At 48.8% G+C, this 24553-nt stretch overlaps 1 protein-coding gene across 3 annotated transcripts in view; it reads left to right on the forward strand.

Moving 5' to 3' along the window:
- Positions 1-24553, forward strand: part of COL6A3 (collagen type VI alpha 3 chain) — a 69145-nt gene that overhangs the window by 22192 nt on the left and 22400 nt on the right. For all 3 annotated transcript variants that reach the window (XM_060301431.2, XM_060301432.2, XM_060301433.2), the window contains 27 exons: positions 898-1512; positions 2747-3346; positions 3989-4326; positions 5411-5489; positions 6490-6635; positions 8202-8294; positions 8806-8859; positions 9842-9913; positions 11058-11084; positions 11175-11219; positions 11339-11392; positions 11846-11908; positions 12507-12572; positions 13007-13060; positions 15259-15294; positions 15892-15954; positions 16451-16513; positions 17839-17901; positions 18790-18852; positions 20293-20343; positions 20533-20568; positions 21049-21111; positions 22365-22427; positions 23692-23724; positions 23806-23842; positions 23946-23957; positions 24055-24548. In XM_060301431.2, the coding sequence (XP_060157414.1) occupies positions 898-1512; positions 2747-3346; positions 3989-4326; positions 5411-5489; positions 6490-6635; positions 8202-8294; positions 8806-8859; positions 9842-9913; positions 11058-11084; positions 11175-11219; positions 11339-11392; positions 11846-11908; positions 12507-12572; positions 13007-13060; positions 15259-15294; positions 15892-15954; positions 16451-16513; positions 17839-17901; positions 18790-18852; positions 20293-20343; positions 20533-20568; positions 21049-21111; positions 22365-22427; positions 23692-23724; positions 23806-23842; positions 23946-23957; positions 24055-24548 (3383 nt within the window). The remainder of the gene's footprint in view (positions 1-897; positions 1513-2746; positions 3347-3988; positions 4327-5410; positions 5490-6489; positions 6636-8201; positions 8295-8805; positions 8860-9841; positions 9914-11057; positions 11085-11174; positions 11220-11338; positions 11393-11845; positions 11909-12506; positions 12573-13006; positions 13061-15258; positions 15295-15891; positions 15955-16450; positions 16514-17838; positions 17902-18789; positions 18853-20292; positions 20344-20532; positions 20569-21048; positions 21112-22364; positions 22428-23691; positions 23725-23805; positions 23843-23945; positions 23958-24054; positions 24549-24553) is intronic.

Genomic DNA, 24553 nt, shown 5'->3' on the forward strand with positions numbered 1-24553 from the left:
TGTGAAATCTTTTATGTGCCACTGGAGAATCCAAGTCCTGGCTGTGTATGCCTGGCCAGCTTTTCTCTCTCTCAAGATAGATGGTTCAATTCCATGACCTGCTCAGCTTTTGCTGTGCTATGTTTCCACTATAAGTAGCCAGTGATTTATGAGGCAAATGTTGAATTTGTTGAGAGGCAAGATATGAGCTATTTAATAAATGGCATCCAAGAAGTACCTAGAATTCTAATCAATAGGAAGCCATGGCTCATCTTTCCTAGGACTTTTGATTAATTTTATAGTTAAAAATGGATTCATGCAAAGAAAATAGGGGCATAATAGTGAAAATAAAAACTTCGTATAAATGCTAGAGATATGTGAGAAAAAGAAATACTATGAATCAAACACCAGGAATGATGGTGTGGCCTGCTGGAGCGAGTTGGGATTCTCCGGGCTGTCACTAGCTAAGTGGTGGCCTTGGATGAAGTGAGGGCCTTTGTCCTCAGCTGTCTCTTTTCTTGCACAACAAAGATGTTGATGCTGGTGATCTCAATCCCTTCTGGTAGTAACAGTTCGTGATTCATAGATTATGGTAACCCAGGATTCGTTTCTAAGTGCTGTTTATATTTTTGAAATGAGTTGTAACCCAGACACCAAAGCCAAAATTAAAATTGAGTAAACCCAGAAAGAGAAAGTTTTGGAGAACTTAAAATATTTCAAGAAGCAGAAATTGTTTTGATGCAAAAGGCCCAATTTGTAATGATTGATTAAAAAAAGCCAAAGAGATAAACACATGCACATCGGCTTATAATTTTCATGTCAATTGATATTTTGGTGCAACATAGAGCAAAGTTCAGAAACGAAACCAGATGCGTGCCAGTCTTGTACTGAGTTTTCCTTTTTCCTTTTCATCCACAGCCCTGGAGAGTGATGCTGCAGACATCGTCTTCCTAATTGACAGCTCTGACAGTGTGAGGCCAGATGGCATTGCACACATTCGGGACTTTGTTAGCGGGGTCGTGCGGAGACTTAACATTGGCCCTAATAAAGTGAGAATTGGGGTCGTGCAGTTCAGCAATGATGTCTTCCCAGAGTTTTACCTGAAGACCTATAAATCCCAGGCCAGCGTGCTGGATGCCATACGTCGCTTGAGGTTCAAAGGGGGGTCTCCGCTGAACACTGGCAAAGCTCTGGAATTCGTGGCAAGGAATTTCTTTGTCAAGTCTGCCGGGAGCCGGATAGAAGACGGGGTGCCCCAACACCTGGTTCTGTTTCTGGGTGGCAAATCCCAGGACGATATTTCCAGGTATTCCCAGGTGATAAGCTCCTCGGGGATTGTGAGTTTAGGGATAGGAGACCGAAACATCGACAGAACGGAGCTGCAGACCATCACCAATGACTCCAGACTAGTCTTCACGGTTCGGGAGTTCAGAGAGCTCCCCAACATAGAAGAAAGGGTCGTGAACTCCTTTGGACCCTCCAAGGTCACCCCTGCACCTCCAGGAGTGGACATGCCCTCTCCCTCACGGCCAGGTATGAGCTGTGGTACCCGTGACGGCAGAGCGGGACACCAATTTTTTTTTTAATTGAAAAAAAGCAGTTAGCATTCATTTTAATAATTTTCTTCTCTCAGGGTCGTGGCTGCCATACAATTAGAAACTAAATACGGGAAAAATAATTGAGTTGAAATTGTAGGAGGAATAGAAGGAAACGCATCTCAGAAAGCATATGGTCATTGATTCTTCCATGAGCTTCCACGAGGCTAATCATAGCCCCATTGAAAGGTTCTATAAAAGTGCATTGAGGGTTAGCCACAGACTCACTGGCTCTCAGAATAAAATGGCATCTTTGAAGTTGTTCAATCTACACCCCTCCGAACATGATTGGAAGTCAGCCTCTCTCCTTGGTGGGGTCCTGGTCCACTCAACCCTCTTTCTTTGGACTGGTATCATCGGGAATTTAGAGCTGTCCACCTATAGCTTTGACCTCATGCTCCTGGGTCTGACCTTTGGGGCTGCCAAGAGCAAACGGAGTCCCTCCACCAACCCACGTCTTTCTTAGCTCCTACCCCAGGTGATAGCCCCTCAGACATCTGGAGCAAATGATTAGGGCTGGTTTTCCATGGGGCATCTGCACTCCACTTAGCTCTTTCTTGTCTTCCTTCTGCGCTGGTGGTGGAACATCTCACAGTGCTCCGGATTCCCTTCTCTCTACTCCAGTCTTGATCCCTTGATTGGAACCAGGGAATTATCTCCAAATGTCATTGAGTGTCACAGGCTCCAGCAAAGCTCTTGGCATGCTGGCTGGTGATCCTCCAAAGGTGCATGGAGTCTGCTTCCCATTTTCCAATCTGTTTCTCCCAGCCCTCCCTTTCCCCGTCTCTAGCACAACTCCCCCAACTCCTTCCAGACACTATCATTTATTTTTGACCAGGAGGAAAGTGTGTAGTGGCATTTCCTAAAACCCCTGATATCACGGACTGTTGAATCCATGGCATAATCTCATTTTGCACGGGATAACTGGGACTCAGTTCCGCTGAGTTTTCATGTCTCCTTTCCTTTTGTTTAGGTGATTTATCATTTATCACCTAAACGTGTTTTGAGGACTGTGAATTCAGGAACTCTAGAGTCATGGAACAGAGTCCAAGGTGTCCACTGTGAATGAATTACAGGAATGCCTTATTTTAATCATTTTATGTTTTGTGTTTTTGCTCTGGATATAGAAACCAAATTTCTCCTTTTTTTTTTTTCATTGTAATCGTCTTTAGAGAAAAAGAAAGCAGACATCGTGTTCCTGTTGGATGGTTCCATCAATTTCCGGAGGGACAGTTTCCAGGAAGTGCTCCGTTTTGTGTCTGAAATTGTGGACACGGTTTATGAAGGGGGAGACTCCATCCAAGTGGGGCTGGTCCAGTACAACTCTGACCCCACCGACGAATTCTTCCTGAAGGACTTTTCCACCAAGGAGCAGATTATTGATGCCATCAACAAGGTGGTCTACAAAGGGGGGAGGCACGCAAACACCAACGTGGGCCTGGAGCACCTGCGGCTGAATCACTTCATACCAGAGGCAGGCAGTCGCCTGGATCAGAGAGTCCCGCAGATTGCCTTTGTGATCACCGGAGGAAGGTCGGTGGAGGATGCCCAGGAGGCGAGCCTGGCACTCACCCAGAGAGGCGTCAAAGTGTTCGCGGTGGGCGTGAAGAACATCGACTCAGAGGAGGTTGGGAAGATCGCGTCCAACAGTGCCACGGCGTTCCGAGTGGGGAGCGTCCAGGAGCTGTCGGAATTGAGCGAGCAGGTTTTGGAAACTCTGCATGACGCAATGCATGAAACCTTATGTCCTGGTGTGCCTGATGTTTCCAAAGGTAATGCCCTTTAGGTGCATATTTTCAACCATGTCCTGTCGATGTTGGTGAGTTACCTGTTTACCCAGATCCCCAGCGCTGGCCTCTGGGCTCCTACAGCATCTGGTGTGTCAGGCATTGACTTACATCCACGTGGGTTGGGTCCTGGTTGTCACCTACCACTGTGATCGGATGTGGTTCCAGGATAGGAGTGGATGTCTGTCTTTTCTTGCTCTTACCAGATTTACTCCCCATCCCCTACTCTTTAATCCCCTAAATAATTCAGACTGATTGATGCCTGTTTCTGTTTGTAGGTTTATCAGATCAATTATTTGAGATCAGAGGGTTTGCGTTCTCAAGTGTGTTTAGTCTAAAGCACAAACTCGGGATGCACTTAGATAGACACTGACTGTATACGTTGCCAAAGTTGATTAATATCAGGAAAGCAAACATACTGAATGGCAAACAATTTTGGCTCCGAAGAGTCAGTGTGAGTTCTCCCAGTGAGAGAGGCAGATCTAATTGCTTCTCAGAGCTCACGCACAGAAGGTCCCATTTTGCACTTGAGCGTGGCATCCTGGTCCACGCCCCGAGCTGTGCCTGTAGGTTGAACACATCTCGGCAGCTCGACTTCGAGCTCACGGCCTGCTTTTCCCTTTACAGTCTGTGACCTGGATGTGATTCTGGGCTTTGACGGTTCAAGAGATCAGAACATATTTGTGGCTCAGAGGGGCTTTGAGTCCAAGGTGGACACCATCCTGAATAGAATTAGCCAAATGCAAAGGATCAGCTGCAGCGGCAGCCAGCCGCCCACGGTGCGGGTGTCCGTGGTGGCCAACGCGCCCTCGGGCCCCGTGGAGGCCTTTGACTTTGCCGAGTACCAGCCAGAGCTGTTTGAGAAGTTCCAGAACATGCGCACCCAGCACCCCTACGTCCTCACTGCGGACACGCTGAAGCTCTACCAGAACAAGTTCCGGCAGGCCTCGCCAGACAGTGTGAAGGTGAGGACGGCTGCCTCGTTTCCGCTTCCTGGGCCATCTCTGGGTTTTACTGGGCAGGGGCAAACCTCGATGCCCGGAAGCCCCCTCCCCAAACGGTTCTTCTATAGATGCTCTTCATGTTTGATGGGGTTGGTGATGCCTGTATGTAAGAGTCCTTTATTATCAACTGGGCTGAAATGGAATATCTTCTTCTAGTTTTACTAAAGCTCTAAAAAAAATCTTGGAAATCAGTAATTAAGCTTGAATGCATTGAATTTGTGAGTAATTCATGTTTAATCATAGTCCTGACCATTAAATGCATTATGTTCTCTATTTGTATTTACTTTTATCTCTCTCTTTCTCTGTATTGGTTCATACACACACACACACACACACATGCACGCACGCACGCACAATCAGTTTGCTAGGGCTGCCATAACAAAGTTCCACAGGTTGGGTGGCTTAAACAACAGGAATTTATTCTCTCACAGTCCTGGAGGCTGGAAGTCTGAGATCAGAGCGGCGTCAGGGTTGTTTTTCTGGAGGTCTCTCAACTTGGCTTGGAAACGGCATCTTCTCCTTCTGTCACCACGTGTTTTTCCCTCTGTGTCCTAATCGCCTCATCTTAGAAGGACACCAGTCATATTGGATGAGGACCCACTCTAATGACCTCAGTTAACTTATTGGCCTCTTTAAAAGTCCTATTGCCAAACATGGTCACACTCTGAGGCACTGAGGGTTAGGACTTCAAAATATGAATTTTGGAGCACGGGCTACACAAACACACACGCACGCATGTACACACCCACGCATACACATGATTTCTAGAAACTACATCTCCTAAATAAGATAATGAGATAAACTTTTTATACCCATTGTTGACTGTGCTTTTTAATCAATCAAGTCCTACCCTATACCCATTTATTTTATACCTCATTTATTGCACAGTATCAAGGAACTATGAACATGGGGTGATTGTTTCTCAACCTTGGCCCCCAGTTTCCTCTGCTGTAAAGTGGAGGCTTTGAACTGGCTAATCCTTCTCTCAAGGGTCTGTGATGTTTCTTTTACTTTGGCTGGCGCTTGACGTATCTTTTATCTTCAGGTGGTCATTCATTTTACTGATGGGGTGGATGGAGATCTGGCTGATTTACAAAGAGCATCGGAGAAACTCCGACAAGAAGGTGGGTTCTGGGGCTTTCTATGGGAGAAGGAAACCTGGGTGAGGCAGGCGCACTGCTGGGCTAGAGAGAAACAACTCCACCAAGGGACCCTCTGGGAAAGCGGCTTCTCTTGGAGGACACCTCATCCCGGCATCTTGGTCTTCTGTCACCTGCCTGGGGCTACAGGATGGGGCAGCAAGGATCCCATACTTACACAGACAGCTCTATTACCAAGTCCTGGCACAGACCCCACGGGGTCTCAGGCTCATTCCTGTGGTAGGACATCTAGAAAGCATGATGCTTTTGTAAAAGAACATGAAGTTTTGATTCATTTGGCTGTATTATATAAGCTAGGAATTAATTTTATAGCAAAAAATTTTGCTGTATTTTCCATTTGCAGTTATCACAGCTCAAAAATACTCCAACGTTAAGAAAAGATACACTTTCACATAAAATTTGGAAAGCATACTTTCCAAATTTAAGGTGACTTGTTTGCAATGATACCTGTTATCAGGTGTACTATTTGTTCATCTGCTTTGGAATTTGGTAGCACTGGCTATCAAAAAAGTGGATGTCCACACTAGAGGTTTAAGGAGAATTTGTTGAAGCAAATTTATCATAAGGATGTTCTATTTATTAGCTTGCTTTTCCAGAGCAATGGAGATGAGACTGCTATCATCTGACTTGGGAGATGTGGGATTTCAATTCTTCCCACAGCATACCTGTGTTACGTAAGACCAGAGCTTGAGAATTTATGGATGAATAAACTTCATGGTGGTGTTTCCTAGAGTTACATGAATCCATTTACTTACTGACAAATCAGAAACAATTGCTCAGAGGAGTCCAGAGTTCCAGTATTTCAACTCTTCGGAGCAGCTAATCTGTGTGATTAAGCAAGTTTCAGTTAAAGGCCAAATTTTATACTGAAGTTTTCTTTAAAAAATAAAAGAGAGTCAGGAGGAAAAGCACTGAGGCTCTTGAATGCCTAGGTAAGGCTTCTTAAGTGTACCTGTCCCCCCAGGCGTCCGAGCTCTGATCTTGGTGGGCCTTGAACGTGTCGCCAACTTGGAGCAGCTGATGCAGCTGGAGTTTGGGCGAGGATTCACGTACAACCGGCCCCTGAGACTGAACTTGCTGGACCTAGACTATGAACTAGCGGAGCAACTTGTGAGTGTTTTGTGTATCTACACACAAACTGGTTTAGATAGCACAATATTGGGCATCTCAGGATAACGCAGTCCGTCATCACCAGGCAAACGGAGGAGAGACCGCTGGGTGGGCAATTTAATTCATGTAATTTACTTGGGACCTACTTTGTTGCCATAACATGAGTCCTGGAAATGGAGCTATCTGAGAACTGGAAAGACGGCCACCCGGGCATGGGTGTCGAGGCAGCTGTCGCCTTAGAGTTTCCTCTGCTCCCTTTAAAGAGACTTCTTTTCATTTATAAGATTGTTGAGAAGCCATACATTGAGATTTGACCCTTCCCTCTGTAAACAGGAAACAGGGAAAACAAGAATATGCAGGAAATGAAAGACCATTTCTGGGTGGAAAGGGGCTTCCGTCGCCTTCTCCTCTAGTTTCCTTTGGAGCAAATGAGGGCTCCCCATAGGCTTCCTAATCCTCTTGGGTTCAGCCTCTCAGCAGGTGGGGTTAACGTCTGGGTTTGGGGGTGAGGCTGGGGGCTTTTGGGACATGAGGGGGCTGAGCGTTCAACTCAGAGGTTCTTTGGAGGAGGCAGCGGTGCCCTGTGGGACGAGCTGACTCCCTCCGGCCCTCTGACCTTCTTCCCAGGGCTGCAATTCGGAGTTTTTTATTGAGTGGAAGGAAGTTGAGTTAATTGACAAACCTAGGGCATGGGAGAAAGTGAAAGCTCTAGGAAATTCACTGCCAGAAAAGGCATTGACCATCATGAGTTTAGCAGGTAGAAATGTACTTTGGGTGTGCGCTTTCCCGCATAAGGCCGGGGGCTGGGAAGGGAGGGAATGTCCAGGGTGTCTGATGGGCGCTGGAGTCATTGGTGACTGGCGGTGCAGTGCTTGTGGCTCAGAGGCAGGGATCCCACCCCGCAGCTGCTCCCAGGCTTCCTCCAGGCTGACGCCATGTTCCGTGACTCTGACCAGGGTTCTGGGGAAGGGCATACGGTCTCTGCTCTGAAACCACCTTCCATCCTGGCCGTCTGCAATGGTTTGTCAGGTTTTGCTTTCTGGAGCTTAAAAATATGTAAGCTGGGCTTCCCTGGTGGCGCAGTGGTTGAGAGTCCGCCTGCCAATGCAGGGGACGTGGGTTCGTGCCACGGTCCGGGATGATCCCACATGCTGCGGAGTGGCTGGGCCCGTGAGCCATGGCTGCTGAGCCTGCGTGTCTGGAGCCTGTGCTCCACAACGGGAGAGGCCACAGCAGTGAGAGGCCTGCGTACCGCAAAAAAAAAAAAAAAAAAAAAAAAAAAAAAATGTAAGCTATACTTAACATCTGAAGCTTGAATATCTATGTTGGAAACTTCTAGAAATAAGGCCCAGCCTGAGGTGACATTGTGAATAAGATGCATTATCTTTGGTGGTTCTTCAGAGTCCATTTGTGACACTGTATCACCCACCCATGGCTAAGCCTTCAAGGGAGTTGCCATAGGAGGTGACTATCTCTTGCTGTGGAGGCCGCAGTCCTCAGACGGCACATTTATGCCTTTTTTCTAGACATTTATTGAGATCCGAACTTCGTTTTTTGTCTTGGTAGGACAACATTGCCGAGAAAGCCTGCTGTGGGGTTCCCTGCAAATGCTCTGGACAAAGAGGAGACCGAGGGCCCATTGGCAGCATTGGGCCGAAGGTACGGTGGTGTTACCCTTTTCTTACGCCTGAGACTAGATTTCAGAGCCGTCATTACTTTGGCTGGGGAATTTCTCTGCTATGATGGTGGGGAGATGGAAAAGGGAGGCGAAGGAACTAGCTGTGCTGTAGGACAGATCTGAGGTCCAGACCTTGTCCCTGTGTCTGCTCCCTCCTCCCTTTCCACTGGGTTCTTTTATGTGTTGGTTCTTCATTTTATAAAATTATGTTAAGACCAGTGGCATCATTGACTGGCAGCCTCACTAGGATGGCCAGCAGGGATGCTTCCCATTTGCCTCTAAGTTATAGGAAATGCACAGGATTTCTTGGTAGATCAAGAGCCTTAAATATCCTGATAGAACAATTGCACTGAAATAATGAGTAGGAAACTGTCACGTTCCAGGGACACCGAAAGCACCGCTCTACCAAATGAAGGGGGGTGAAGAGATGCTTAAATAGGAAACAGAGAAAACCACAGCATTTAACCAAGGAAACGATTGACTTTCTTCTAGGGTATTCCTGGAGAGGATGGCTATCGAGGTTATCCTGGTGACGAGGGTGGACCTGTAAGTAAAGGTTGTTTTATTCCTTAAGTCTTTATTCCCTCCTTGTTCTTTACACGTTGGGATTGAATTGTGGGGCTCCTCATCTGTTCCGTTTCCAGTCTTTTCCATCAGAAAAAAATTACTTTCTAACTTTCTTAACAACTTGACTCAGATTTCTACACTATGGAGACCAGGCTGAGAATCTGAGGATGACACGTGTGCGTAGGAAGTGCAGGTTTTTACGTGTTCCATCTCAGAGGGAGGGGCTAAATGGCTCCTGAGACAGAGGACCACTGAGGATGGCAAACCCAGCATCTACCAAATTCAGACATCCAGGCAGAGATGAGAGGCCGCTGGAGCCGGGGTGCAGGGGAAACCCAGTCAGGATTGCAGCGGTGACACCCTTTGAGGGCAGCCTCCCAGAGGGCAGTTGCCGGTATGGGTTACCAGTCACCAAGGGGTCCATTTGGGGGTGGGTAGAGCCTGAAGCGGGGCCTTCGGGAAGCAGAATCCTGCCCAGAAGTGGTTTGAGAACTTTTGAGACACTAGAACAAGGCCCAGCCCTGGGGTGGGGAGAGAGGGCCCCAGCGGGAGGAGTTGAAGCCCCCAAGGTCCCGTCCGGCAGTGCTGCGTGTCAGGGCTGAGCCTGGACCCCACTGGAGAGCTGGGAGCCCAGGACCATATGGAGAAGCAGCCAGCCCGAGGGTTCTCCACGGGCCCAGCCCCCACCCAGACCCAGTACCCTGAGGCCTGCTTATCCTCCGCCCACCAGGAGGTGCCCCAGACCCCACTCCCTCCAGGGGAGGGAACTGCAGGTTCAAGGCCCTGGGCAGAGGTCGGCCTGCGGGGCCCGCGGGTGGGGTTGCTGGAGGCCCTGCCTGGCACATCAGCCCGCCAGCCAGTGGACTGCTTCCTAATGCACACCTTTCACGGAGCTCCCTACTCAGTGGAGACACGTGACAAGAAGTTCCAACTCGCAAAATGCCTCTGTTTCTCCTGACAGGGTGAGCGCGGCCCGCCTGGTGTGAACGGCACTCAAGGTTTCCAGGGCTGCCCCGGGCAGAGGGGCATAAAGGTACAGTGACCCCCACGTGTGTGGGGGGGACCGTGGCACCGGGCTCCAGCGGGGAGAGGGCGGTCGGTGGCGCGTACAGAAGGGGGACACTTTCTCCAGTGCCTCCTGGGGAAGGAAGATGCCTGCCCCAGCTTCTCTGCTCAGCGCAGACAGCCAGTGGCCTCTCACAGAGGCAGCCCAGGGCCTGGCGGGTTCAGGAGCGCACGCCGTGCCGGGAAGGGAGCCTGAGGTTGGAGAAACAGTTTCGCATGGCAGTGTGAAGCAGTCAGGACACACTGATGAGGACAGACAGGATGTGGGCCAGGGCAGAGAGAAGGCCGGTGCCCGGCAGCTTCAGCCCCTGGACCTGGGAGGAGTGAGGGAATTGGAGGGGGCCAGAGACAGAGGGAAAGGACTCATGTGCTGGAAGGTTCTGTGTGTGACATACTTGGAGTCAAGGGCTGATGAACCTTCTCCTCAATTTGCTGCCGTTTGAGAGACAGGCCACTGCAATGTTATAAAGGGGCCTCCTCGGAGCTCCTGTCCCGGGCCTTCACGGCCCAGCCCTCCTGCCAGAGAGCCAACACTACCCAAGTGCTCAGGTCCAGGCAAGTTAGTTTTATGATCCCCTCATGATAGAGAGAGAGCTAGCCAAACAGACGAATCTCTAACACTGAATTTTCAGACACTGACTTTTCTTTAATATAAATTTATTTTATTGATTTTATTTTTGGCTGCATTGGGTTTCTGCTGCTGTGTGCAGGCTTTTCTCTTGTTGTGGTTCGCGGGGCTACTCTCCGATGCGGTGCGTGGGCTTCTCACCGCGGTGGCTTCTCTCGTTGCAGAGCACGGGCTCTAGGCGTGCATGCTTCAGTAGTTGCGGCACACGGGCTCAGTAGTTGTGGCTCGCAGGCTCTAGAGCTCAGGCTCAGTAGTTGTGGTACATGGGCTTTGTTGCTCCACGGCACGTGGGATCTTCCTGGACCGGGGATCGAACACGTGTCCCCTGCATTGGCAGGCGGATTCTTAACCAGTGAGCCAGAGGGAAGCCCTAGGCACTGACTTTTAAGTTGGGGACGGGGAGAGGGGAGCCCTTAGCCTATTCTAGCCTATTCTATTCGCCTCCGGGAAGGAGCTAATGTTTCCTCTTTCCCTTCCCTTTTAGGGCTCTCGTGGATTCCCAGGAGAGAAGGTACTTAAGCTTGCTTTTCTTTTTATATTTAAAACTTTCCCAGTGTTTTGCCATATTTTACACTCACCTGTGTGTCTTGTCCCCTCACAGGGTGAATTAGGAGAAATTGGACTGGATGGTCTTGACGGTGAAGATGTAAGTGATTTTGGACTCTGAGTGCAAATTACTTTTGGTCCTGAAGATTCCAGTGACTAACACCTCAGTCTGTGGTAGAAGTTGTGCCAGGAATGACATTTTATCATTGTCTTTGGCAGGGAGACAAAGGATTGCCTGGTATTTCTGGAGAGAAAGGGAATGCAGGAAGAAGGGTAAGTATATTTCTGCATTGTTACTGTCATGGAAAAACTATGAACATTTCACTTAGGGATTATTTCTTTTACTTGTGTATGTTAAGACCGCTTCCTCCAGGCAGCCTTCCCTGACCTCCTCCTGGGGTGCATCCTCGGCATCTCCTATGTCCCTTGTCAGCTGTGACATATTTACATTATATTTTTCTTGTTTGGAGAGTCCCATTGGGCAAGGACTGAGTGTGTTTTGTTGAAATAGATCCCCAGCTCCTGGCATAGAGTGGGTCCCCAATAAATACTTGTGGGTTACCTGAAATATCTGGAAATAATTTTACCTTCATGGAAAATGAGTAAATGCAAATGCTGAAACACTGTTCTTTTTAAGATTTGTGATTGGAAGAACGCAATTTTGAGGGTGAGATAACTATGTGAAACTCATCTAATTCTCAGTCTCTGCTTGTGGTTTTTGTTTAGGGTGACAAAGGACCCAAAGGAGACAAAGGAGAAAGAGGGGATGTTGGGATCAGAGGTGATCCGGTAAGGGGAAATCCTTGTCACCGATTTGAGACTTGAGTCCGGGGAAAGGGTTTGTGGGGAGAAGTGGGTTGAAAGGAAGAATTTTACTCTTGAAATTGCTTTAAAACATGTTGGCAAAATATGTGGTTTGCCCTTTTCTTAGAATTTTGGGGTGGCTGGAGATGTCTTTGCCCTCTCGCTGCAAAGATAAGTCTTTGCAAAGCCTCTTATGTGAAGACCCGAGAAGGTTCCCTAAAATGTGGTCTCAGGACACTTTAAGTTCACTTTAGGAAAAGGGAAGAGTTTTCAGTTTTTCTTGCTTTATGGGTCTATAAAACCTGTCAACAAGTGACCATCGCTGGGCCAGCCTCTTCTGGTCCAGACCAGGACAAGGCAAGAGGGAGCCTGGCCACCATCCTCCCGTGGGGAGGAAGAGCCATCTCCCCCCCAGTTTGGGGCTCAGAGTGATTGCTGACCCCACGGCAGGCGTTATCTGGAGATGGGATGTGGCCAAAGCGACTGGCATTCAGACCACCACTAATATTTTCCTAGTCACTGACCCAGCAGCAGTGGCTTTCCCTGCACACGTGGCTTATTCCCCGACCTGTTCTCTTTTCAGGGTAACTCAGGACAGGACAGCCAGCAGAGAGGACCCAAAGGAGAAACCGGAGACATCGGCCCCATGGTACAGCACTCTGTGTACCTAGACTCCCCCTGTGCCGAGAGCCCGAGAAACTAAAGTCAAGCTAGTTCACTGCCAGCCCCGGAGGCCACAACGTGGTCTTTAAGGCTGTGGATGTACAAGGCTGAGGTTGGGAGCAGAAAGCCCCGGGAAGCCAGTGTGCACACGCGCAAAGCGGTCTCCAAGAGACACAGCAACAGCCCCTCCCAAGAGGGGCTTCCTCTCGGCAGAGTTGTGCCCCATAGATATTTCCAGAAAGTGCTCATCAAGCCTGAGCCTTGTGGGGGGCAGAGTGCACCTGGGTCTAAGGCACCCCCAGAGTGTGCGACTGGCCCTGTGTGTATCCATTCCTTTTCCCCAGCGTCTTGTGTGATATTTGAGCTACAAGCTCTTCTTTGCAGACGAGAATCTTACGTTAATTTTCTTTCCCATGACAGGGTCTCCCTGGGACAGATGGGGTGTCTGGCGCGCCTGGAGAACCTGGGAAAAGCGTGAGTGCCTCTTGGGGTTTGCGGGGGCTCTGTGGTGATATTTACTTAACTCTGCTAGACACCCTTTGGGGCAGAGCTGCTCAGCAACGTTTTATTTAGGGAATTTAAGGCCATTTCGGAAACGATTGTCCCCCACGTGTTGCTGCTTCTGCAGACCCTTCATTCTTATTGTTCACTCTGGACTTCCCTGGCCTGCTTCCCTCCCCTTCCAAAACATACTGAATAGACGCTTTTAAAAGTAATATCTTTGCTGCTTTCGAATGTTTGGCTGGGCTTTATCCCACTGAATGTTTAAAAAAATCTAAACAGAAACACAAATACAGAGGGAGTGAGGGGATAAAGGGCGGGGAGGCTGATGGGGTGTATGTTTGTTTTGTTTGATAGTTGTTTTTCTCGTACTGCTGTAACTCCAGCAGTGAAACCAGAGTCAATTTTCTAGTGAATTGCATTTCGCAATTGCTTTTTCAAGACGTTTCAGAAATGCCTGTTGTAGACCGCTCAGTGCACGCTTCGTCTTTGTGTCTTGTTGAAGAACTGCTGAAGCCAAAGGGAGATGAATGATCTTTGGGAAGCTGTTTGAGTGCTTCCAGGGCCCAGGGTTACACGGAGCTCAGACCTCCTAGCTGGGAGGAGATGTGTCTGGAAGTCTGTAAATTCTCACGGCTGGTTCAGGGCGCTGGTGGGTGCCTGAGAAAGGTGTCTGCTCAGCACCTGGCTGGGGACGGGGGCCAGATCGGGGCCCCCTCAACCCTTTCCCCCATGGCAGTCACATGGTTAGGGATCTGCAGTGGACGATCAGAAGGTGTGTGCTGACAAGGGCTTTTAAAAGCAATGACTCTCGGCCCTAGGCAAATGATATACTATGGGCATAACCTTGCTTTGAAAATTCAGAAGAAAACTTAAATTTTGAAAATACTATCTTAAAAGCTTTTGAGTATTATGTTTGAATAGTGCTGTTGATTTCTACAATGAAAAAAAAAAAACATGAGGAAAACACTCCATTGTTATTATGTGCTGAACAACTTAGTTCGTGAGTAGAGCCAAAGCTTGTTTCCATGAAGAGACTTAAAATACAGTCAGGCATACAGTTTGTGTTAATTCTATGCACAGGGTGCCAGTTTGGGTTTGAAATCAGTGTGGTCAAGTTGGGGCTGTCTTCCCTTACGATATCACTAAGCCAGGCTCATGCCCACATGAAAGGCATCCTTCCCCTGGGCTACCTCACTCCTCACGTGGCCTGAGCGCAGGTGGCCTCTGGTCATACTCGGTGAGGTCCCCTTTGGAAGCGGCAGGCAGACTGCTACTCTGTGGAGAGTGGCCTGGCCGCGCCCCTCCCCCTCTCGTCCATGTGTCATCCCTGGAAGGAGGCCAAGGTCCTCCATTAAAGAAGCTGCTATTACAGTGAAGCAGGGCAGAAGGGTGGCCCCAGAAGATCATGGGGCTTTTCACTGGGTGAAGAGAAGGTGGTTCCTGGGTTGATGCAGAAGATAGGCCAAGCCTGTAACAGGCTGGTGCCTTACAGGCTCCAGCATTCAACCCCTAACCTTGCGAAGATATATCCAGGATGGATTCCCACCCCAAACCTTTCCACTGAAGGGGAAGCCGCCTTGAGGTGGGAATTCATGGATTACTTAAGAGCGAGCCCACGTTTATTTGCACTAAGGTTCACTTCTGGAGCATCGGGGAAGATACTGCCAAGTCATGAGCCCAGACCAAGTACAGCCAGGCTTTTAGGTTCACATACGCCCACGCTGAATACTTTACTTAACCGAGTGTGTGTTATATTTGGCCGGGACAGTGTGGAGAGTCTGGGACTCCCTTCCATTATAATTAACGTCTTACCTCTCCCTCCAGTTAGGAAAATGGAAGAAAAATAGACAGGTCGACCTTCCTGATTCACATTCCTTACTTGAAACTGTCTGGGGCCGTGCAGCCCGAGGGGTCCTTATTTTGGTTGGCAGGTCTGAAGTCATCCTCAAACCTTCCATGTGGAGGATTGACAAGGGCAGCGTGGAAGGGCTGGGCAGGAGGGGAGTGCAGGAGGAAAGGTGTCCCTTCACAAGAGTTTCCTCTGGGCTGGGTAGGCACAGTGTCTGGGGCCCAGCAGGTGTCGTGAAGGTGCGGGTTAAGTCCCAGGGAGCCTGGCCTCCCCCAGCCTCCCTGCCTCCCTTTCACCGTTGGTGTGATTTCTTCCTCAGGGCGGCTTTGGCCGAAGGGGACCAGCAGGGGCTAAGGTAAGCCTCAAAGTCACCATCTCTTTGCTGTCATCACAATGTCAGTCACTGTGTGCTCTCGGGAGAGGGTCCCCACCCCACCCACAATTTAAAAATTACTCTCTCCTTCACCATCAAAGCTTGTAGCTCCCATCTTTTCTACCATCTCCTTAAATGTAGCCTTTTCTATACGACTTGCAGAAATGATGATGGTGGTGGAAATGATTATCAAAATGAAAGTGACGATGGGGAGGGGAGAAGGGAAAGGAGATTTTTGGGGAGGCAGCGTCCTGGGGACCTCTTGCCCGTGATGTGCCCACTTACCTGGTCATCAGCAAGTCACCTGTCTTGGTGGCTCTGTCCTCTCACCTGTGCAAGACAGGTTTGGGTCCCAAATAGCTTCAGGTCATGAAGTCATCTTGAGGAAAAGGTGAGGGAAGAGTGAGAATCGATCCTAAGAGTGCAAAGTGGCTCCAAGTACTGAATGTCTCTCCCTGGAGTTATGGCGCTCTCACTTCTGACCCCTGGTACAGCTGTGACTGCCTCCCTGCACCCTTGTGCAGATGTGACTGTAGAACAGAGGGCTGACCCTTCCCTCCATCTTCTCTTGTTTCAAAGGGCAACAAGGGCGGTCCCGGCCAGCAGGGCTCTGTGGGAGAGCAGGGGACCAGAGGTGCACAGGTCAGTACCCCCCCGGTGTGGTTGCGTGCCTTGTGACATGTTCCCAGATGCCCTACCATTTTAAAAAAATTGAGGTGACCATTGCTTTTACAAAATTGAGCACAAAATTCATCTTTTAATGTGGCATTTAGCACATCCCCAATGTTGCAAGACTATCATCTCTATCTAGTTTCGAAACATTTTCATCGTCCCCCAAAGGAGACCCTGTACCCATTAGGCAGTCATGCCCCTCACCCAGCTCCTGATAACCAACTAACTTCCTTTCAGTCTTTGTGGATTTGCATATTCTGGGCCTTTCATATGAATGGAATCATGTAATAGGTTTTGTGTCTGGCTTCCTCACTCATCACCAGGTTTTTGAGGTTTATCTATGCTGTAGCCGGTGTCAGTGTTTGGTTCCTTTCCATGGTGGAATGATATTCCGTTGTGTAGACACTATGGCAGTCACGGTGTGCCACCTCCACACGGCACTTCCATTGGCATTTTACTTTTTCAGGGTCCTCCTGGTCCCATCGGTCCTCCAGGCCTGATCGGTGAACAAGGCATTCTCGGACCTCGGGTAAGTCTGTCTTGATCCCACCCCTCTCTTTAGCTAAACGGGTAGCATGTTGCCCCAGCAGGGTGAGAGTTCCATGTTTCGCGAAGGGAGGAACAGGAGACAGACCCCTCAGCCCCACTCTTTGGCAGCACAGACCTGGGGCCAACCTCAGTCCTCGGAGCAACTGGCTCGTTCACCCTGAGGAAGTTAGAGGGCGTTTTTCTTGATGCTCCAGGGGCTAAGTCCCAGTGCTGCCCCTTCCAAACATAGGCCACCTGGGAGGTGAGCAAAGGAAGGAGGGGCCTCCTTGCAGAAGTCTTAGGGTGGATCTGCAGAAAGTCAGATGAATCGACCAAAATTCTCAGATTACTCTGTGTTATTTCATATTTGGCCCCTGGAAATTGCCCCTGCAGTTTGGTATTTGTGTAAGGAGCTCCCCATCCTCAAGTTCGACATGGAAGATGTCCCTTAAACTTGCTGTCAATGCAAACATCAACATCTATCTTGGCTGTTATCCATGATGAGCAGAAACGTGGTGTAGCTGAGCTAGGACCAGGTGCCCATACTCTGGTGTCCCTTGGGTCTACTAGGAACAGGAAGCCATCTTATAATTTGTTACAGAGATTAGTAAATGACTAATAAACTGGCAATGAACTGGCCTGGGGCGACATAGACGTGCAAGAATGTTTTACAGGGGAAGCAGGAACTTTGTGAGAGCCCCTATTTGCTTGGAAAGTCCTTCCCAAGTTTGAAATCTGATAAATACCTATTTCGTTTTAAATATTTATTTAAGCTCTGATTAGTCAAGACTTTAAGATGGTGCACGGGTGAGTTGAAGCTCTTCAAATAGTTAACAGTACAAACAGCTGCCACCACCTGGATCTGCCGCATCTGTCAGGGTCATTTCTGGGCTCTGCAGGCTGCACTGCTTTTGAAGACCTATGTTCCTTTGTTGACTTATTCACTCACTCGATGAGAAAGTGTGTATAGGTTTCCAAACCTGTAAAGTCAGGTGCTCGTTGTGGAGGTGTGGAAAGGGAGAGGAGGTAAAGCCACATAAATCCGGGTGTTTGTCCCCTAGTTGGTAACTTAGGAGGTGAACGTTAATTACTGAGACGTGTGCACACCTGTGAAAACTGGTCACACTCATATTTTAGGTTTGCACAAGCCATCTCCATGCACGTTTGCACTGGGGTCTCCAGGGCTGAGAGTGGCAGAGAGCTGCAGGATCTGACCTCCACACAGGAGCAGCAGGGGGTGGGGTGGGGCTTGCGGGAGGCGGGCTTCCGCCGCTTTGGCTCTGAGGGTGAATGTTTCACTGACTCTCTCCTCTCCTCATGCTCCAGGGAAGCGGGGGGACCTCAGGTGTTCCTGGAGAACGTGGCAGAACCGGGCCCCTGGGAAGAAAGGTTTGTCTGGAGCTCGTGTTTCCCCAGGCCTGGGCCTGGCCAGACACCATGTCACCACTCCCTCGTTTGTCAGTCTGTCCAGCTGCTTGGCTTGCATATCCCTTCTCCTCCCCTCTGGTCTTTTCCACCAGGCCTCCCCTGTTGACAGTGGCTGCGCCAGTGGGATCACTGTCCCCGCCTTGAGGGCACCCATGGGCTGTGTGCAGTGGGTCGGCCTGCGTTCTCATAACCAGAACTGCCAGCCGCTGCTGAACTGCCCTATCTTTTCGAGCACAGGCTTGTGAGGACAGCTCAGCATCCCCAGGGCCCTTGGAGCACACCAGCGGCACTAGGACCACTTCCGTATTGCACTGAATATTCTCCAGATATTGACGCTGTGCACAGCAGCCCCGCTGGCCATGTGCAGCTAATCCAAGGGTCCCAGAGCCCGGCTGCTTTGGATAACAGCAGCTTGCTATATGCAGGCTGCCTTTCTGTGAGCCTTGAGAACGACTATTCAGCATAACCAGTCTGAGAGGCAGCATTTTCTTGGGGAAAGCAGTGTGTTCATGTGACTCCAGCCTTGCCTCTCCGCCCCTCGTGGGGCCACTGGCTTTCACTGCTGACTCCACGCCTTCCTCTATCCCGTCTCTCTCTCTCTTCCCCGTTGGCACATCCCCGTGCCATGATGATGAAAAGAACAAACAGAAGCCTTCCTGGATTCTCTTCCAGGAGTCCACACGTGGACGTTGCAGTTTAAAAAATCATTAACATCAAAATCTAAAAGGTGAAGTTAGCAGCTTGTGGCAGCCCTACCGATGATGTCACCCAGAACAAGTGCAGGGCTTGGAATCACATTTTAAATTGTCCCAGACCCACAGATGTCTCAGCCCTGTTTCTTATGTCTAGGGCGAGCCCGGAGATCCAGGACCCAAAGGAAGCATCGGGAACCGGGGTCCTCGTGGGGAGACGGTAAGATCAACACGTGCACGGGGCCCAGGCTGCCGCTGACTCTGCTGAGGTGCTCAGGAAGCAGGGGGATGTGGCCTTGTGCTGGGCTGGGCTTTGTCATTGCAACTTGGGTTGGTTCCACAAAGAGACAGCTTGGTAGCTGCTTCTTATATTACTGGGGATGTGATTGAAAATAGTGAAACCTGCTGCTTGTAAGTTTCAAACTAATTTTTATTTCACTGGAGGAGGAGTGAATAGAGACATTTTTTCTTGATTTCTTTCTGAGAAGTGAATGTGGTGGTTTACTGACCCTTGAACCACCTTCATTTCAGGTCTTGCAAATGCTTTTGGAGCTCAAATAGATGGAGCTTTTCTGCAAAGAAATAAACGTCCTTGGTTTAAAATGGAATGGGCTTTGATAAGATCTCAATTCAGGTTGAAACGGTTTGTTTTGAAGGAGACATCCCAGCAATGGAAATTCTAACTTTGAGAATTCATTTTAAAAAGTTATTTAAAAACACCCTAACTGCTGTCTTGCAATAACGTTGTAACATACGTTTCTATCCGGGAAAAAGAAATCTCCAGTACATTGGGAATTTTTCTGTAAAACGAGTCATTACACCTAAAAACTACATTAAATGGACCAGGTTGATCTGATTCACAACCCCAAAGCTTGAAACTACTTTTCTTGTGTTTGTAATTTCCCTACAGCTAACTGAAATTTAAAAATCCATGGCTATTACTGTCTCAGAAGCGGAGGGGAAAAAAAACCAGACTTTAAAATCTACTCAAACCATTGAATGAAATCTCTTCCTGATTCTGTTTCTATAAATTTGGGCCAACAACTCTTTAGCTGTTTAAAACTGTAAATTAACTAAAGAGCATGTTCTGTGCATGTTTTAGAGATATTAATGTATATTTCATGCAAATTCTTTTGATTCTTTTGAAATAATCAACAGTGTCCAGTTTGGAAAGCCCCCCAGGAGAGAGTGATAGGGGCAGATCTCCGAGTACAGGGAAGTGGGTTTGGGGAAGGAAGACAGTCTAGAGGCATGACCTGGAAGGAAGGGAAGTGGCACCGGGGAGAGGGGAGTAAGGGCTGAGCACAGAAGACTCAGGAGGGTGCGAGACTGAGTCTTGCGTTCTTGCTTTGAAGTAGAAACAAAGACTCATATATGCATAGATCAAAGAGTCCGATCAACTCTAAGATTCCCTGGTTCCATGCGTCTTTGATTCTACAACCAAACAGCATCTTTACCAATAGCTTGTAGTGTTCTTTAGTATAGACACGGTCTTATTTGCACTGGAGGGTGGGATAAGACTAGGAACTCTTCCTTGAGCTGTACCTTGATCTGGGAACATTCCAGGGACACAAAGACCCACTGCTCAGGGCTTTAGAAAAAGAAGGTCATGGTGTGCCTGACAGGGGCACCTGCAGTAACGCTGTCTTTCCACTCTTAGGGAGATGACGGACGAGATGGAGTTGGCAGTGAAGGACGCAGAGGCAAAAAAGTATGTGTCTGCCGAGGATTCTTGAACTTCTGACATGCTGTACTTTTAAAGAATTATCTCTCAAAATTGAATTGTAATGTAGTGAATTTTTTCTCTTGGCGATGCTACGGATATATTTTTTCTGCTCGAGAATAATTTGTTAGATGATTTTAAGTTGGGATCAAATATTGAGTCATTTATTTTTTATAGGGAGAAAGAGGATTTCCCGGGTACCCAGGACCAAAGGTAAATATTCCCCTAGGGGGTAAACAGCATCATTGTTTTAGGATGAGTCTGATGTGACCATGGACTGAAGGTCACCATAGCTTGGGTCTAGTCTTCAGTCAGACACTTACTAATCAAGTGACCTTGGGAAAGGCCCACCCTCTCCAAGACACTCCCTCATCAGTCACATGGAGATGACAATATGCCCTTGTCATGGTGCTCGTGAGGATTAAATGAAGTGGCACTGCAATAAAATACTTTATAAACCTTAAGATGCTAGTATAATCTGTATGACGTTATCATTAATGTAACTTCTAAGTCCAAGTTCAGGAAGCTTAGACTGAGTCTGCAAATGCCACAGCTGTGCCGGTAACTTGGTGAAAAATCCATCAAAATTAGCCATTTGGCCACGCTGGGAAGTGTGGTCCAGAGGCCCCCAGGGACCCTCAGCTAGACCTGCCTCTCAGAGCTTAATGTGCTGCTTCCTGGCTCTCTTCCCAGGGCAATCCTGGTGAGCCGGGGACAGACGGAGCCCTGGGACCCAAAGGCATCAGAGGCCGAAGGGTAAGTTTGCCTGCACCTTCCTGGTAGCCGGTCTGAGCACTGAAGACTCCATTGCTTCTTTGAAAGTTACCCTTCTTCACTTGCAACCTGGCCAGAGATAGTATGGGGTGGGAGTAGAGGAATCCTAAACCTTAGATGGGATGTACTCAGGACACCCTGCGGTTGTGTCTGTGCTATCTTCCTTTGGTCATGCTCCCTTTAGAGGGAGGTCTGGAGGGCCCCCTCGTCTAATACGTCTCAAAGGTCACTAGCCCACGGTCCACTCCGCGCATGGTGCCGGGGGACTCAAGTCTCACAATGAATGACATCAGAAGTCTGCGCAGACATATTTGGTCATGCCCGCCAGATGGTGTGGAGACAGGATCTCATGAGCTGCACGAAGTGCTTACTAGGGTTCCAAGTTCAGGGGCAAGCCAGGCTGAGCCCATGTATTCTCTCGCCTCCCCACCATGAAAAGACTCCTCTTTCTTTTTCTTTCTTTCTTTCTTTTTTTTTTTTTTTGAGGTACGCAGGCCTCTCCCGTTGCGGAGCACAGGCTCCGGACGCACAGGCTCAGTGGCCGTGGCTCACGGGCCCAGCCGCTCCGCGGCATGTGGGATCTTCCCGGACCGGGGCACGAACCTGTGTCCCCTACATCGGCAGGCGGACTCCCAACCACTGCGCCACCAGGGGAAGCCCAGACTCCTCTTTCTTAAGCTACTTTTCATTCTGGATTATTCTCCATAGTGGATGTTTACTCATCCTTTTAAGATTGCCCTGAGTCTTGAATTAGCAACTTGTGGCCTAGAATCGGGTAAAGGCTTCTAACAGTTATATTTAGCTTAAAATATAGTGAAATTCATTGTCATTATCCTGTTAATTTTCTCAGTGAGGACATTCAAACTAGATCATTTATTACTCACGGTAGAGTTTTAAAACATTGGATTGGTTATCTACATCGAAAAGTGAGCTAATTAATTGTCAGTTACTGCTTTCTTATGCATCCATAGTGGTCTTATTAAAGGCTCTCAGGCAAGCATCTATCTCACCTTGACCTGCCAGAGAACAGAGTTGTGGGAGATGCACATCGGTTTTGTCAGGGCCACTTGTTCCTATACCTGAATTTTGGAGACACTTAAGTTCTCTTCAAGTGAGAGATTCCTTGTGGTGATGGGGGACATTAGACAAGATCATCTCCACCACCCCTTCCAACTGCAGAAGCTGAGAAGTCTCCATCTTCTGCCACAATTGAGCAATGTTTGTTCTGCTTCTAGGGAAATTCAGGACCTCCAGGGATAGCTGGACAGAAGGGAGACCCTGGTTACGCAGGACCATCTGTGAGTACCTACCCATTTCCAATCAAGCTGCCCGAGGGCTGGGTGCCTTACACATGGTCCTCCTTGAAAACTTTCCACTATCTCTTTTCCTCCCAAAAGAGCTGTCTGCATTTTTGTTGTTGTGGTTTCTTTGTTTGTTTTTTAACCACTTCCCTTCTGATACCACAGTGGAGAAAAGAGCCTTTGAGCTTTAGTGTACCAAGAAAATTTTAAAGCAAGTTTCACATGGAACTCTATAATCTAGGGTGTATCGTAATTTGCCTTTACAATTTCCTGGTGTAGGTTTGCTTGAGGTTTGTGCTGAGGACAAACTAAAGAGAACACATTTGAATACCTTTTGATTGCATCTTGTGGAAGGAGTATAGTATAGACCTCGGTTTGGGGAAGATTCCCTTTGGTCTATAAAATCCCCAAGGGAGCTACTGATTTGTGGTTGAAACCCCACTAGCGACCTAGAGCCAGGAGGGCACCTTTCTCCAACCCTTCCATATCCTTCATCATGAATGTCTTTGTTTCCTTGCTTGAATTTCTTCCTGTACTGTCTCCTGACATTGAAATTGATGAGGTTCACAGAAGAATGGAAAAGATAACTCAGGAAGTGGAAAAATCATCCTTAGAAAGAAAGGTTAGAGGATTGGATTGGTTGAACCCAGGAGAAGATGGTAGAGTCAGGTGTTGAATCTGGAGAGGAGCCTTTAACGGGAGATGGTTAGTCCAGTTGAAGTGGGGGACGGATGAGCAGGGGCCACTGGATGGAAAGATGCTGGCTAGCCCATGAGGTGACAGCTTGACCCTCGGTGGCCACACATTGGGATGAGATGCCGAGGGCAGCCATGAATGTATCCCTGGGGTGGAATCCCGGGATGCTTAGACCTGGAGCCTCAGGGTAGCTAAGTGACTCCTGGGTGTCCCTCCTCTGACAGGATGTAGGAAGCCAGCAGGGGAAAGGCAGCTCTTCTCTCTGGAGAACAGCGTTTAGACTCAAGTTCAAATGTGTGACTTACGTTGATTTGCAATGAGTATCCTGGATTCCAGGGCATGGAGCTATTTATCTTACAGGGGAAACACTTCTGTCCTCAAAGTCTCTCCTTTGCTCTTCGAGCAGTTAAATCAAATTTATAGGGAGAGCCTGTAAATGATCAAGGTCAGTCAGGGCCCACCTTGTTCTCTCTGTCATGCGTCTGTGGGCCCCGGGCTGTTCCTTGGTGGGAAGCTCCACAGCCCTCACATCTGCGAGGTCTCAGCCCCCGTCCTTGTTTTGCAGGGTTACAAAGGCAGCAGAGGTGACTCGATGGACGTAAGTTGCATGTGTGCCTCGCGAGCCCTTGCCCTGTGAGCTTTCTCTGTCTGTTCTCTTACATCTTCTTTCCTTTTCCAGCAATGTGCCCTGGTCCAGAGCATCAAAGATAAATGTCGTAAGTACACGATTTTCTGCCGTCTGTGCCTCATTTTTATCCTTATGTGTGAAATTCGCACCTGGTGGACCAGGCTTTCACTCTCTTCTCTGTTCTCTTCTAGCTTGCTGCTACGGTAAGTCATTTCAGTAATTGAACTTCCTTCCAAGGAAAGCAGAAGATCCCTTTTCCAGGAAGTAGTTTGTCTGTGAAAACCCTCCCCTTTCCCACAGGGCCCCTGGAATGCCCTGTCTTCCCGACGGAGCTGGCCTTCGCCTTGGACACCTCTGAGGGAGTCACCCAGGATGCATTCAGCCGGATGAGGGATGTGGTCCTGAATATCGTGGATGACCTGACCATCGCCGAGAGCAACTGCCCGCGGGGCGCCCGCGTGGCCGTGGTCACCTACAACAATGAGGTCACCACGGAGATCCGCTTTGCTGACTCCAAGAAGAAGTCCATTCTCCAGGACAAGATCAAGAACCTTCAGGTGGCTCTGACGTCCAAGCAGCAGAGTCTGGAAACTGCCATGTCCTTCGTGGCCAGAAACACGTTTAAGCGGGTGCGGAATGGATTCCTGATGAGGAAGGTGGCGGTTTTCTTCAGCAATAAACCCACGAGGGAGTCCCCGCAGCTCAGGGAGGCCGTGCTCAAGCTCTCGGATGCTGGGATCACACCATTGTTCCTCACGAGCCAGGAGGACCGGCAGCTGGTCAACGCCCTGCAGGTCTG

Source organism: Globicephala melas, chromosome 7, assembly GCF_963455315.2.
Source record: "Globicephala melas chromosome 7, mGloMel1.2, whole genome shotgun sequence".
In the NCBI taxonomy this organism is placed as follows: domain Eukaryota; kingdom Metazoa; phylum Chordata; class Mammalia; order Artiodactyla; family Delphinidae; genus Globicephala; species Globicephala melas.